Source organism: Lepus europaeus, chromosome 12 (genome assembly GCF_033115175.1).
Source record: "Lepus europaeus isolate LE1 chromosome 12, mLepTim1.pri, whole genome shotgun sequence".
NCBI lineage: Eukaryota > Metazoa > Chordata > Mammalia > Lagomorpha > Leporidae > Lepus > Lepus europaeus.
The window spans coordinates 34,905,422-34,921,076 of NC_084838.1; the positions used below are offsets into that span (position 1 = coordinate 34,905,422).

The 15,655-nt window shown below is 50.2% G+C and overlaps 1 protein-coding gene across 1 annotated transcript in view; it reads right to left on the reverse strand.

Annotated features, from left to right (window-relative positions):
- Positions 1 to 997: 997 nt before the first annotated feature.
- Positions 998 to 15,655, reverse strand: part of COL15A1 (collagen type XV alpha 1 chain) — a 106,472-nt gene continuing 91,814 nt past the window's right edge. The window contains 11 exon segments of the mRNA XM_062207891.1: positions 998 to 2,092; positions 2,550 to 2,665; positions 3,898 to 4,083; positions 5,162 to 5,227; positions 5,943 to 6,002; positions 6,148 to 6,276; positions 8,350 to 8,414; positions 11,776 to 11,920; positions 12,783 to 12,884; positions 13,358 to 13,407; positions 13,815 to 13,895. Coding sequence (XP_062063875.1) covers positions 1,879 to 2,092; positions 2,550 to 2,665; positions 3,898 to 4,083; positions 5,162 to 5,227; positions 5,943 to 6,002; positions 6,148 to 6,276; positions 8,350 to 8,414; positions 11,776 to 11,920; positions 12,783 to 12,884; positions 13,358 to 13,407; positions 13,815 to 13,895 — 1,214 coding nt within the window. The 3' untranslated portion in view covers positions 998 to 1,878.

A 15,655-nucleotide genomic window follows, 5' to 3' on the forward strand; every position in this document is an offset into this window, starting at 1 on the left:
TCCAGTTCCTCCCTGAGTCTCCATCCACCCTGCCCCTTCCACGGCCATACAGGCTCTCCCTGGAACGGGTGGCATCTGCCGTTGTGACCTTAGGTGCTCCTGTCCGCCACCCCTCCCTGGCCGTGATTCCCATTCATGACACCCCGTCACCCAGCAGGTGTGCTGGTCCTCAACTCTCCACCTCTGGGGCTTCTGTCTTCAGTCCCTGACTTGCTGTGGAGACTCTCACTGCTCTTCCATTTGGGAAGCCCCTAAGTGGAGGTTCCGGCTGCTGGGTTTGGTTGTTTTTTTCCTCTCCTTTAACTTCCTTCCTACTGCACCCACTGTGAGTTCACTTTGCTGAGTTTCTGGGCTAGCCCAGCTGAATGGCAGGAAATATCCCAGCAGGCCTCTTGCCTGGCGATTCTGTTTCACCTACAGAGAGTCACGCATGGGAGCTGGAGGGAGCTGGGAGGAGCCTCACACAGCCACTCCTCGGAAAGATCTGGAATGAGACAGAGCCTCTGTCGGAGCCCCGCCCTGCCGCTCTCAGCTCTGGGACAGGGGCATGTCTGCGCCTCCACTTTATTTTTTTCCTATTCATTTGCAAAGTGGAGATAACGATACTGACCTTGCTGAGTTATTATAAAAAGCAAATGGGATCTATAGTGAGTCTGATGTTTAATACCTGGCAGCTGACTTACACTTGTCTTAGCCCAACCCCCTTGAGAGACAGAGGCAGACATGCCCCAGGTCACACCTGAGACAGTGATGCAAACACACCTGGGTCCCACTCCGCGGCTCTTAGGTCCACCTGACACTGCCCCCACCAAGCTGAGATGACAGGCGGCAGAGTAGATGAGCATGATGGGAAAATCTTTCCGGTCTCTGATCCCCACGTGAGGGCTGGCACAGGTGGCAGAGACAAGATAGCAAACCCACCCTGGCCAGCTTCCATACCCATGGTGGAGAATAAAGGAACTGGGGGAAAAGTCAAACAGAAGAACATGCCCGGAAAAGATGTTTTTTATGTTCACTTACATGGAGGGAAAAAAAAAATCAAAGTATACAGCATGAAGATAGCGCTCAGAAAATCCACCCTCTGAGCCAGTCAGTTTCAGTGGCAGCTGTAATTCAAGAATTACCAAATGCAAGTCATAGAATTGGGGGGGTGGGGGGTGGGTGGGGGGGAGAGCCGCCGAGGACAAGGTGGTGATTAGGTACTATTTCTCTTCTAGTTTCAGATAATTTGGAGTTTCAACTTTTCCAGTAAGTCAGAGTCATATAAACAGATGCCATAGCAAAATATGATTGTGTACAAATAGACGACTCCTGGAGCATGATGGCAATACTATTTTAGGGAAAAATATTAAAGTCTGGTAATAGTAGGAAACACAAACAGGATCATTCGAGCAGATCTGTTTCCTTGTATGAACAGCAGTTGTAAATGATAGAAGCACGTGGAAGAAGGAAGCATTGGGTTTGCACATAACTTAGAATGGGGTAACATTTCCAACACTGGCTTGGTAAGAAAACATGAAAGACATCTTACACTCAACAACAATGGCTAAAAGAAGGACATCACTTTCTGAAAAACGCAGTGGGCCAAATGCCACGGCTTTTTGTTTTCAACTCGCCCTTCACCGTGTTGGGATGTGTTCACACCGCGTGGGTTTCCTGCGGGATCTAGCACCGATATATGGATCAGATTTTGTTATTGATCTGAGTCCTTTGTGTCTTCAGTATTGAGTGTATTGAGGTATGTTTTCTTTGGTTGCTGTTGTAATGACTGTGTAATAAAACATGTAATATTTACAACATTTAGACATTTCAGATTTCAGTGTCAACTCTTCTTCACATCAGAAACATTGGAAAACTCTCAGAAGCATCGGAAGGTCATTACTTCCTAGCATCTGTCATGAAACTGTTTTCGATACACAGAACAATCAGCCGGTTGGCACAGCTGTATGCTTTCTGGTCCAGGATCTTCCCTGTGCTCAGCGGGGAGGCCAATCCCGTGACGGCCACGTCCGAGGTTCGCCATGCTTCACAGTACTTGTCCACAAGACGGACGCCATGGGTGCTGGAGCCATGCCAGATGACCTTCTGGGGCCTAGAAAGTCATGTTGTCATGTTATTTTTTCCAAGTGACACTTTGGTGTGGTATATCTCCGTAAGCAAACTGGCACACATCTAGTGAATCGAGTTAACTCATTAACCCTGTAGGGTCAGATGCCAAGTCACCTCTCTCTCTCTCTCTCCCCCCTCAAGTCCTTCCGACTTTCTGAACACAGGCTACCCCGGCCATACCCAGCTTTCCTGACCCGGAGCCCAGCTCGCTACATTGCTTGGTCTTGAGTGGCTCCTCTCATTCTCTGCCCTGGTTAGTGTCTCATCCATCAGAGTCCCATCACCGGCCTCTCCTTGCACACAGCCTCCTCTGATTCTCACCCCGAAGCAAAAACAATTCATTTCGTTGGACCTGGAGTTGCCCTGGCTCCTGGCGCAGCTGACCAGGGGCATCCCGTTGCCATGCCCGGGACCCCAAGGGGGCGTCCACCTCCACTTACCAAGAAGGATCTGCCATGATGTCTCGACCGTCGAAGGAGTAAATCGGAACACGTGCGTTGAACTGACCTCCATGGCCAGAAAAAATTGAGTCCCAGTTATTAAAAAGTACTTGGCCCTGTGGAGACAAAACACCACATTAGAATCCTTAATCCATCAGCCTGCAAATGAACTCAAGTTTTCCGCATTCCTTAGGCCCTGAGGCCACCTCACATGAAAGTCCCCACCCACGAACCCAGAGACTGGAGGTCGTGGGAACTCTGGAAACATTCCTAGTTGGATTTTATAATCTATCCTCGAGTTCTTTTTTAAAAATTACCTTAATTTCTGGAGTTAAATTCTCTTATTATATGCGTGTCTAAGGCTCCTCCCCACGCGAGGTTTGTTTCAGGTCTTGGTTTTATTTATTGTCATCTTAAAACTTTTATGCATGTGTACTGAGATTCGACTTGGTGCCAGGCTTTGCCCCAGTTTACACTGTGGGTGATATGGTCATGAATCTTAGTTCCTTTCCTAAAAGGTCCTGTTCTCTTATGGAGAGAGGGAGAAATGCCAATCATTCCAGTGGGCAAAGGTGGTTGGGATAGAACCTGGGAGAGCCTATGGAAGGTGCTGGCTATGGGGTCAGGGTGGAACTTGCCAGCCTATAGGTTCCAAAGTGGGGCACTAGGGTTACAGGGACAGGAGGGTCTCAAAGCTCTTTTGAGATCTCCTTAGTCGTCAGGACCCAGGACGTAGGTATGAGTAGCAATAGAACCAGGATACATGTGGGCAGCAATAGAACCACCTCTCTCTAGCCTTACAGGAGCTGACCAGTGCCATGGTATAATTGAGTGATCTTCCAGGGCTCTAATCTGCCAGGCTCTGGCAGCTTGGATACCTAAGAGTAGCAGGCCAGGGTCCTGGTCCCCTGCCCCTGAGCTTGCTTAGGAGCTACTCAGCTGCTGCCTTCTGGGAGGTATCCTTGAGTGTTGCCAGGCACAGGGGTCAAGGACACTAATTTTAGTTGGCCGTGACTTTGAGCCAAGTTTTCTCATTTGATAGACTGGAAAAGTAATAATTCCCATTTTTCTTGGAAGTATCTGTTAATATAATAAAGTGCTCTGTAGTAAACAAAAGAGGTTATTGTTCTCCATCCTGTCTGTTCCAGCAGCCGTGGACCAAGTGAGCAGGAAAGGCCATCATAAGCATGAGGAAGCGGAGGTCCAGAGGACAAGTGACCACACAGAGCCAGGGAGAGAGCTGGGCCTGGAGTCGACACTCCTATTCTGTTAACATCATGGCAGTGGCTGCCAGTCCCCGGGGGCCCAGTGCGTCCGAAAGGTAAGGGAATCAAGTGTTTGGCTTTACCTTGAGGTTCACTATAGGAAGGCTGTATCGCTCTGCCTTCCTCACAATGGAGGAGAGATCTTGCAGGTGGGTGGATAAGAACGCTCGGTAGGTTGACAACAGGCCTGCAGCCCTGGCCTGCTGGAAGCACTGAAAATCAGCTCGAATGTCCCCTGAAAATGGTGTGTTCAGGGCCACCAGGTGCAGCTGAGAAAGTAAGGGAGAAAAGACAGCACAGTGAAAGGCAAATCCAGCCCCGAGAAGATGCAGACTTCTGAGGGCTTCCTGCCATGTTCTTATATGAAAACCGCGTCACAGGGGTCAAAATGTTCCGCTGGCTGTTCGGGAGGTGGCGGCAGTGTGGGTGACATTACAGGTGACCACTTAGTCTCCATTCTTCTTAGGCATTGTCAAATGTACTACAATGAATATGGACTGCTCTTGAGTTTATGAAACACTAATTTAAAAAAAATCCATCCCTCCTGCCCTACATTTTTTTTGGGCTCTCTGAAGGGCCCCCTTCCACGCGCTTCTCTCCCAACTCCGCTCCCATTCCTCATCGGACAGAAGCCTGTGAGCCCCTGGGTTGCCTCGCTCTGGTTTCTAAATTTGAAGGACACCTTTCAGTTCTTTTTCTGGACTGCCTGGCAGCCTCTGACGCTGCTGGCCACACTGTACTTGGCATTCTTTCTTCCTCCCTGGCTATGGCTTCCAGTCTCCTCGTATTTCTTCCATCAGCATCTTTTTGTTTTTGCTCCTCATAGTCCAATCCCTCTTTGCTGGACAGACCCTCTTTCAGGAGCCCACACCACTCCTAGGACCATTGCTCTGTCTCCAAAGGCTGCAATGTCCACGCCAGCAGGGGGCTTCCAATCTCCATCTCCTATTCCCTTCTGGTGGTCTCCACTCAGGCATCCCGCAGGTGCCTCAGATTTACCAGGCCCCAAGTGAGGTCCTCCTTGACCAATGGTGGCCCTGTATGAAGCACGTGTCTAGTGTCAGGTTCAGGCCTTGTTCTTTGGAAGCACACCCGCAATTCTTGCCAAAAGGAGGGCTCTTGGGCTCTTTGTTTAGTGGTCGCCCCTTCCAGGCAGACTTCCCTGACCTTCCTCACACTCTAGCACCTGATGGCTGTCTCACCCAAACACCGCAGTGCATTGTAATTGTCTGTTTTGTGTTTGTCACTCTCATTAGTCCGTAAGCACCCTGTGCACCGAGTATGAGGCCTGGTAGAGCAGGCACACAGCTCCAGTGCATGCTGGGTAAGCGTGTGGATTGTACTTACGGCAGGTCTCTCATAATTGGCACTCAGGACAGGGTTCAGTGGAGGCTGAGGCTGAGGCTGGAGTGGCTGTTACAGAAAACAAGAGCAGAATCAGTTCTGACTGTGGCTTCAGTGTCAAACGCCAGGGTGCTAGCAGGGAGACGTTAAATAGTCTGTCTTTAACCGTGAGGAGTTTTGTGTTAGAATGAAAAAGTTGGCCTCAGAAAAGGAGGAGCATGTTCTGAAGCCTTTTAAAAAGAGCACCGAATCAAAGAAGCAGAGACAGGTTTCATAGCCAATCTGCTCACTTCCTGGAGCAAACCACCTCTTCAAAGCCTCAGTTTCATGATCTGCAAAATGGGGATGATAGCACCTGCCTCAGAGGGTTGCTGTTGGGGCTAAAAGATGCACCACGTCTGTTGTGCACGATCCTAGAATGTCCATGATTTACAAGACAGAGGGTGTCAAAGCCTAAAGAGCTCTTGGAGATCACTCATGCCAAACACTGATTTCACAGAGGAGCAAACTGAGGCCAAGAGGAGCGAAAGCCTTGTCCCAGGAAGATTCAGCTACTGCGGGGGGGGGGGGGGGGGCAGCAGGTCTCCAGCCTCTGGATCCAATTCTCCTGGCACTTTGTGGAGCGAGAACATTCTATTGGTACCCAGGAACCTCAGGGATCCGCCCAGATTTAAACCATGCAGAGCCGGCTGTCCTGTCTGGAAAGCAGCAAGCTGGAGACCCCAGGGCCCTGGGAAAACACTGATGAACCGAGGCAGCAGGGCACAGCCGGGAGACTACTCACGTTGCTGGAGAGCGCAGGGGGTGGAAGGCTGTCGGCTGGGATGGGGATCAGCTCCCCCAGCTGGAAGAGAAGCAAGACAGTGACAATGAGACCACCGCTAGAAACTGTTTGCCTGTGTTCAACACGGACGAGCGGTATGTGCAGTAGACGGCTATTTTCGAAAGGTGCTTGGAGGCAGCTTGTTAAGGAAAGTGTTGAGAATTACCTGTAGTTTTTTCCAGCCATCTCGGACGCGAATGAAAAACTCAGCGCTGTCCTTCAGGTAGATGAACGTCCCCTCTATCACCAAGTGTGCGTGCTGCAGCATGTCGTCCATGTTGCTGAGCGCTGTGACCTGCCAAGAACACAGCTGCTCTCAATGGAGGGGCATCGGGGCACACACTGGCCACTCGCGGAGCCAAACAGCAGCCATCCTCCCATATCTGATGGAAAGGCGTAGCGTACACACAAGGATCTAGAGCTTCAGTAATAATGAAAGGATGCTCATTTTTCCTAAATTGTTTATTTATTGGGGAGGCAGAGTGAGAGATACAGAGATGGGGTTGGGGGGGGGCGGGGGAGAGATATTGATTGATTGCTTCCATCTGCTCAGCCCCAAATACCTACAATGTCCAGGGCTGGACCTGGCTGAAACCGGAGCTGGGAACCCAATCCAGCTCTTCCATATGGGTGGCAGGAACCCAACTATTTGAGCCATCACCACTGCCTCCCAGGGTCTGCACTAGCAGCAAGTGAGAATCAGGATCAAGAGCTGGGGACTGAACGTGGGCGCTCTGACATGGGATGCGTGTCACAGCTGGTGTCTTAGCCACTAGGCTCAACGTCCACCCCAGGATGTGCTTTTTGAGAAAACAAAGAATGTAGCACTCTGAAACACAACAGCACATGAAGTGAATTAAAACAAAGAAGAGAATATCTGTGAGTACAAAGACGTAACAGCGGGGTTGGGTTCTGGCATTAGCGAAATCATCAGTAAGTTGGCGCTCCTTCCATATTTTTAAGCTGTTTGGTGGCACGAGCACTGGTCCACAGTGTCACCTCATGCTGCTCCTCAAAGACTTCCAAAAGTGAGCAGCCATGCGTCAGCCTTAAATCTTTCCCATCCCACGGGGTAGGTATAAAATTAAATACTTCTGAGAAAGTAGAGGCCTCTAAATTCTCAGTCTAGAACACTGACAATGATCAGCCAGCCATTTGGCCTATCTGAAGCAGACTTGAAAGTCACAAAAATCCATTGAATAGCACCAAATCTCAAAGAACTGTCAGCTAAGACAGCTTTTATTTTTCATTTTAAGTGAGGAAGATTATAGGTAATGTTCACCTAGCCTTGAAGGTAATGACTTGGTACATCCAGAATGGCTTAGAAATCCCACATGTTACCAAATGTGAAAATTCCTATCACATGCTGGACAATTCTCTCACAAGTATTTGAACCAGACACTGCAGTGTGGCATGTGGGCATCCCAAGCAGGGATGGGACTCAGCCACTGTGCCAAATGCCCATCACCAGTTCTTTCCCTGGCAGCCAGTTTTTCTGATTAGAATCCAGCAAAGATCAAAGGACTGCTGACATCCTCAAGAGATGGTCTCCATCTTTCTGCCACGTACAATAAGCTCAGTGTCCTGTGCCCTGCTCTAGTGAACTGTGGAATAGCAAATGTACTCAAGGCATCCTTGGCGAAGAGGGAAGGCTGAATTACCCAGGGCGCATCTGGCTGGCAAAGGACCTGCTCTGATATTGTTTATAGTCTTGTGCTTGGGGCTGGTGCTGTGGCACACCTGGTTAAGGCACCACCTGTGATGCCGGGATCCCACATGAGGGCCAGTTTGAGTCCCAGCTGATGCATTCCCAATCCAGCTCCCTGCTAATGCACCTGGGTAACGAGTGGAAGATGGCCCAAGTGGGAGACCCGGATGAAGTTCTAGGCTCCTGACTTCAGCCTGGTCCAGCCCTGGCTGTTACGGCCATTTGGGGAGTAAACCAGCTTATAGAAGATCTTTCTCTCTCTCCCCCTCTGTAACCCTGCCTTTCAAATAAAATATTATATATATAATATATATGTATATATATAATGTATGAATATTATATATATAATGTGTATATATATATGTAGTAAAAGATACATACATATTCTTGAGCTTATGGAATGTATATATTATGAATGGCTCTTACTATAGCTTAGTCAGTTAAAGATTTGAAGCATAGAATGTAGATCACAAATGTTTTCCTGCGTCTTTTTTATTTAAGAAACCATCTGAAAAGAAATAATACCCTCTATGATTTGTGGAGCTCTACCAATTTGTCATAGAGTCCTAACTCCAAAACAAAAAGACTGCTAGGCCCTAAACAGTGTTTTAAAGTTTTCAGGAAACCCACCTAAAGTAGGGTAATGGCAACACTACTCACCAAGTTTCTGGTTCCTGGAAGCCCTGGCTGCCCTGGAGGGCCAGGTGGACCAGGCAGGGCCACGGCTAAGACAAAGTAGAAAAGGAAAGTTACAACAACGCACTCAGAAAAGTGCCTCTGGTGTCAGTGGGTCACCTCACTCCTGTGTTGCGAGGTATCCCACCTTGTACCTGCACCTTGGGTGTTCGGGCCCCAGTGTATGACTTGGGCTGCAGAGATGGTCCAGGGAGGAACTGAGATTCCATCACTCTGGATCAAGCCACACTGAGCAGTTTTCAGTTTTGTAAGTGAATAAATTCTTCGTGCTGTTGTTTGTAAGACAGTTGAAGTTGAATTTTCTTTCCCGTGTATGCAAACATGTTTTGACTCATTCAACTTCTTTCTCCCCAGAGCCAAGCATGTGACCCGTGAACAGAGGAAGCAGGCTCAGAAAGAGGAAGCGAAGGTGCTGGGCTGTGGGAGGAGGCGGGTGTGGGGGGGGTGTAGTACCAGGAGCCGCGACCTTGGGGCTGGGAGACACAGACCCAGGTCCCTGGGCCGTCAGCTCCCAGCTGGATGATTTTGAGGAAACCGCAGCTCTGTGAACCTGTTTCCTCAACTGTGAAATGGGGATAGGCATTGCTTCTTCACAGGGCTGTGGTGAAAACCAAGGGCAAACTGTCCAGCACTCAACCAGGGCTTCTCAGCCTTTGAGGAGTCACCGTGCCTTTGGGAGCCTGATCCAGGCTGCACAACATGCATGCACACACACACCCACACAAGATTCTACAAAAGTGAGATGCTAGAGCCCAGAGGCACATTCCTGACTGCTCCAGGAGCTCTTCCCTCAGGCAAACATAAAGTAGGCACATAATACCTATTCCTTTGCCCTTCTTCTACCTCTCCAATCCCCTGCCACTCAAAATATCTGCCAAGTTCTCGGCAGAGTTAAAGATACTTTGACACATCCCCATAAAGTCACCGCATATGATTCTTCAGGTCATTGCACACCAAGTCTTTAGTTCCAACGAGGGACTTTAACATCTATACATAGGTGATAAATGTCTGGGACGGAAGGCCAGAGAAGGACTTGCATTTGGATCCCAGCCATGCCTCCTACTAGTAGTTGTGACCTTGAATAAGTCTCTTAACCTCTCTGAGCTCGGTGTCTTCAACCATGAAATGAATTTTAGAATAATATCCATTTCATCTCCCCCGGGTTGCCATGAAGATGAGAGGGGATAATGGCTATGCAAGTATTTTGTAAACTGTGAATTACTGTCTATCATGTGAAGGGCAGTCCTTGCTCAATGCAGCAAGGTGCCCTGGGGTAGCCCGGCGCAGTGCTGCTCAGGGCCACAGACTCTGCACCCTGCACTCACACTGCTCTATGCCTCTGCCTCTTGCAGCTCCTACTCAGCGCCAAGGCCACGTGGGCCTCTCTGGCTCCATCAACCTGGCACCTTCTTTCTTTGCAAGGCCAGCATCCTTGTACCTTCTCTTGGGCTCTTCCTCTTCATCTCCACAACCATCTGGTCCCAGAAAGAGCTCCCATGTTCTCATGGGACCCCACCTTCTGGCCAGAGGTGATTGGTCCAAGGATGGGCACGAAGCCTAGGACAAGCCAATCAGAATCCTTCCCTGGGAGTTGTTCTACCCCAGGAATTTTCTGACTAAAATTGAGCAATAAGTTAACATTTCTAGCTGCCAGGGGAAGCTGTAGGTTGTTGGTAACTGTATGTCCCTCTGTGCAGGGGATGTGGGCTCTGGGGAGGAAGCATGGCACAGATACACAGAGGGAAGCTGAGACAAAGACATAGAATCCTGGCAGGGATCGAGCCTTTGGTTCTAGCTGTCCCTGGGGTCCCCCGGCATGTCTACTTCCCCCATGCATTGATCCTTTACTCTCCTTCGTGTTCAACATGGTTCCTTTTAAACTGAACCAAGTTGTTATGTTTTCATCACTTGCAGACAAACGGCCCAGGGATAAGTTGAAGCCCCAGTCCCAAAGAGATCTATGTGGAGCTCTGTGTGTGCCCTAGACTCTGGAGATGTCTTCCCAGGTGTGCTTTCACTACACCTGGATTACACCAAACCAAACAAAAAAACATGCATTCAGGCTATGATTGCTACTATTACTTCCTCAGATCGGTCCAGGGAAGTAGCACAGGCTTTGGGGCACACTGGGTCTGCAGCCTAATCATGTTGTGCCACTTATTAGCTCTGTGACATTGGAAAGATTCGTGAATGCCTCTGGGTCTCCCTCTTCTCCTCTGTCAAATGGAGGTGCTGATACTTTCCTTGAAGGGCTACTGAGAGAACGCAATCAGATATTGTGGTACAGCGATTAGCAAATGCCGGGCACATGGTAAATATCCAATAACTGACGATTTTCTTTAATTTCACTAATATTGCATTTGAGACTCTAAGGGGCAAATAGATTTTTACATAGGGAACCTTAAGTGGGGACTTAGGATCTCAAGTCCGTAGGCATTCACACAGAAGTCAGAAAGGTTCTACCCACAGACAAATAGAGGCTCAACATCACTAGTTGTTAGGGGAATGCAAACCAAAGCCACAATGAGCTACAACTTATCTCTCATTGGATGGCTGTAATCAAAAAGATATAATAAAGACATAACAATGGCAAGTAAGACAAGGAGAAACCAGAACCTTCACATGCTGTTGGTAGGAATGCAAAATGTGTGGCTGCTTTGGAAAACAGGTGGGTAGTTCCCCAAAAAGCTAAACACAGAGTTATCATATGACCCAAGCCATATGTATCCCCGAGAGAACTGAAAATACACGTTCACACAAAAACTGGTACACGAGCGTTCACAGCAGCGTTAGCTTCAACGGCCAGCATGCAGAAACCGCTCAAATGTCTAGGAACAGATGAATGAATAAACAAAGGAGATACCCAAGCAATGGAATAATATTTGTTCAAAAAAAAAAAAAAAAAAAGGAGTGAAGTACTGATCCTTGCTTCAACATGGAGGAACCTTGAAAACATGCTGCTCAGAGAAAGCAGCCAGATACAGAGGACCATATGCTGTGTGAGTTGTATGGCTCCATTTATACGTATTGTCCCAGACTGGCGAATCCTGCGACAGAAAGTAGATTAGCAGTTGCTATGGTCTTGGGTGAGGGGTAGTGGGGATAAGACAGTGACGGCTAATTGACACCAAGTTTCTTTTGGGTGTGATGAGAATGTCCTGGAATTAGCAGGGGAGGGTGCAAGACTTTACGACTATATTAAAAACCACTGAATTGTACACTTTAAATAGGTGAATTTTATGATGTGTGAATTATACCTCAATTTTTACAAAGGAGCAGAAAGCAGTCTGCATGGAGCCAACAGCCTCTGTTAGACAGTGTATGGCTGTGACGCACTACCCACACATGGTGACCCTGGCACAACTGGAGGACCCTGCTCACAGTACTAACCTGCTCCTAGGATAGCTGGTGGTCCTGGTGGCCCTGGGGGCCCTGGGGGTCCGGGAGCACCAGGTCTTCCAAATCCAGGGGGCCCAGGCAGGCCAGGAATACCCGGGGGTCCTTGGGGGCCGACAACAGTCTCCCCTTTTTGGCCCTGTCAAGGCAAGCACAGGGTAACAGAAGGGAGAAAGGATCACAAATCCCTAGAAGTCCCTCCTGTTCCTCCTTTGGGGTCCTTGGTAAGAAGTCAAGGCACACCAGCTACTGCTATTATTACATTAATGTACTATGTGATTGTTCTCAATCCTGGGTCCCATTCTTGGAGATGCAGGACCTAAGGATGGCAGCCCAGTCTCGTTGAAAGATACCACAGAGAAGCCCAGAGTGCCCTTGGCAATGACCTTGCATAAGGTCCTGGTGTGCAGTTACATTTTGCAGATGAAGAAAGCGAGGCTTAGGGAGAAGTCACATTGGAGGCAGAGCTAGAAGTGGAAGGCTGATCTTGCCTGTTCTACCCTTGTGCTGAGCTCTGGGGCCAATGTCAGCGACCTGGACCCTGGGGTCAAAACTGGACACACTGGGGCACGGGCTTGCTTTTGTCCCTGGTGGCCTGGAGAAACCTCTCATTCTAGGGAGACCGAGCAGCCCAGGAGCCCCTTCTTCGGTAAAATTTCAGAAGAATCAAACAGCCCCCTGAACCTCTCCCCAAGCTTCCATCCTGCCTCCATTATCTGACAAGTCCACCGTTAATAACTCTGCGTTGAGAAAGATTTCCACCACTGACATGAATAAGACAGAGGGCTTAGTGTCTTGGCCAGTTCTCTCCCCTCTGTGGGCCTCAACCAACCTCCCCACCGGCCCACAACCACAGTATTGAGGGGAGAGCTGGCTGATCCCCAAGGCCTGCTCCAGCTTGTAGTTCTGCGACTGAGCCTTGAGTCTCTGTAACAACACTGGGGGCTTCCGGGGAAGCTGTAAGTCCTCGGGGAAGATGACTTAAAGGCATCGCTACTCACAACCAGACCCGGACTTCCCGGCAGGCCCGGAGGCCCAGATACAAAGAAGTTGTCATTTGCGTCGCCTTTTTCTCCTTTGAACCCCCTGTCTCCATTCTCCCCCTGGAAGAGAGAACACAGGAAGGCTGAGTCAGGATTGGGATAAACTTGGCCTCTGACCTAAGCCCAAGAAACTGGACACAGGCTGCTATGCTCTGAACGTGTCCCCCAGATGTCGAGTGTTGAAAACTTCATCCCCAAAGGTCATAGGTCAATGGTAATTGGAGGCAGGCTCTTTGGGAGATGACCAGGTCATGAGGGTTTTGCCTTCAAGAAGGGATTCATTCATTCATGGGCTCACGGATTCACGGGCTATCAAGGGAGTGGTTTTGGTATAAAAGTCAGTCCTCTCTAGCTCCCCTGCTCTGTCTCACCATGTGACACCCTGAGCTGGCCTGGGAACTCTGCAGGGAGGCCCCACCAGCAAGAAGACCACCACAGATGCAGCCTCCAGACCCACGAGCTGAATTAACCTTATTCCTTATAAATGGCCCGGATTAGGACACCGGCCACGTGGCCAGTAGAGAAAGCCTCACCTTCAAGCTGCTCAGGATATGTCTCAGGTAAGCGGGATCAACGGGAGGGCCTGAAAAAGAAATACTCAGTAAAATCCACAACCTCAATGGCGAGAAATTTGAAAATAAAAGTCTCCAGGCTGGCAACCCTGGGTTTCTGCTGGTGGAAGCGACCCCACTTTGGTTTAGCTAATGCAGAGTCAGCGCTGGGCTTGGAGGCAGAAACAGGTGCTGGGCACCCTGGGCAAGTTCCTGGCCCTCTTTGGGCCTCATCTTGCACGTGAAACACGAACAATGGAACTTCTGGTCTCTCTTGACAATGTTCCAACTTGGCCAGGCCAGGCCCATGACAGGGTCTCGCTGGCACGCAGTGGGGCTTGTGGCCAGGCTGGTAATGCAATCAGTCTCCCTCTCTGGCCCAGCTGCATTCCTCGGGAACAGAAATCAAAGGCAAGGTCTAGGACAAGAGCTGGAATACCTGGTGGTCCCTGGGCTCCTTGGTCACCTTTTTCTCCCTTTGATCCAGGAAGACCCCAGGATCCTTTCTCTCCTTTAACACCTGCCGCCAAAACATACACACATAAAAAAAAATGAAACATAGAAAATCACCTCCATTGTGAATAGAACTTCCCTGAGACACATTTGAAACTGAGTCTCTTTAGCCCAGTCCACTCACACGAAACCACTGGGTGTAAAATCCTCTGGCAAACAATGGGGAGGGCAGAAGCAGGTGCATCCAACACAACCCTGACCTTGAAAAGCTCAGTCTCACCCGGGAGACAGACATAGCGTGCAGAGCCACAAGGCAGGGTGGTAAGTACTGTCGTCGTGATGCCAGCAGAGTGCCGTGGGAGCCCAGTAGAAGCTACAGCGAACTCTCACGTGGACAGTTTCACGGGTGTGGCCTGAGGCTCCACATTGGATCAGTCTACCAGGCTCAACTCAGCTACGTCTGTACAGCCACAGGACGAAAAGGGAGCAGAGGGATCTCCCGGAGTGCCCGCCCAGGACAACCAGGAGTGCTCAGTTGTCCTCCTACATGGTTGGGCGAACGCTCCAGGTGCCTCATTGCGCCCCCTGCAGGACCCGTCAGAAGCACAATTTCTGCAGAGTTGGCACTGCAACCCCACCCTCTCCTCCAGTGCTTTATGCCAGAGGAGCTCAGAAGACAGCCTTTTCGGGAGGACCAGCAGTCGCGAAGTGGTTCAGGTAGGGTGGACGGTAGACCCATGAATCCCTGTTCCCTAATAGGTACAACAGGTCACCCTGCCGAGGAGCCAAGCCTGGAGAGGGGGGTCACAGAATGCGGGTGAGGTTTGAGGCTCAGGCTCCCCCAGCGTGGGCGTCGGAGGCACAAGGGTGGCTGTCGCAGGTCAGCAGGGAGATGGGAGGTGCAGCCCCATCTCCTGGAGTCTCGCCAACACCTCAGGGCAGTTGCCTGAGACTGGGCATTTGGACTGTGGGGTCCTAGGAGGCTCCCTGCCCACACCAAGACCATGGACAGCGGTGAGCAAAACAGGAGACTGTGAATTCACCACTTGGCTGGGGTGGGTGGGTGGGATGAAGACCCACAAACAAGCAGGAGGATACTGTGCACCAGGGCCCATGGCAGCCAGAAAGGTCTGTCTGCTCCCACCCCAGGGCTCAGGAAGAATTAGGGCTCTGAGAAAGCAGAGCCAGCTCCATCCCTCCTCTCCAAGGTCCACCTTGCACCAAGGCAAAGAACAGCCTTGGACTGGATCTGGGCATGGGGTTTGAAAATAAGCTGGGTTACTGCACCAGAGGTAACAGAAACCAAGGCGCCAGATGTCATCAGGAGACCCCCGGCTGGTAGGCCTGGGGGACCCAGCCCAGACAGAGGTGAGCGTTGTAAAAAAAAAAATCTTCCCTTATTTAAGGAGCAAGCGTCTGGACTCTGCAGTCACGAGGGGGACACCGGGGGACACAGGGGGACATCTGGTGCCACTGGCTGTGAAGAGACGGAGTGACTGCCCACCTGCAGGCCCCTGTCCAGGCCTGCTCCCCTCCTCTGTGCAGTGAGGACGGTGCTGATGTTGAGTTTCCAAACATCCAAGCCAGCACTCATCACACAGCTCCTCCCCCGGAAGCCTGTTAAAAGGCAGGTGCTGATGGGGCAGGTGGAGGGTGGGGCCTGAGCCTCTGCATTCCTAACCAGCTCCCAAGGGATGGCTGCTGCTGCTCTGTGGCAAAGGTCTTCTGAGCTGCCACTGCTCTTCTCGGTGTTAGCCCTCGGTCTAGTGCACTACCACGACTATTTAACCGTTAGTTCACTCAACGGATTTCAAGAGCCTCAGAGGC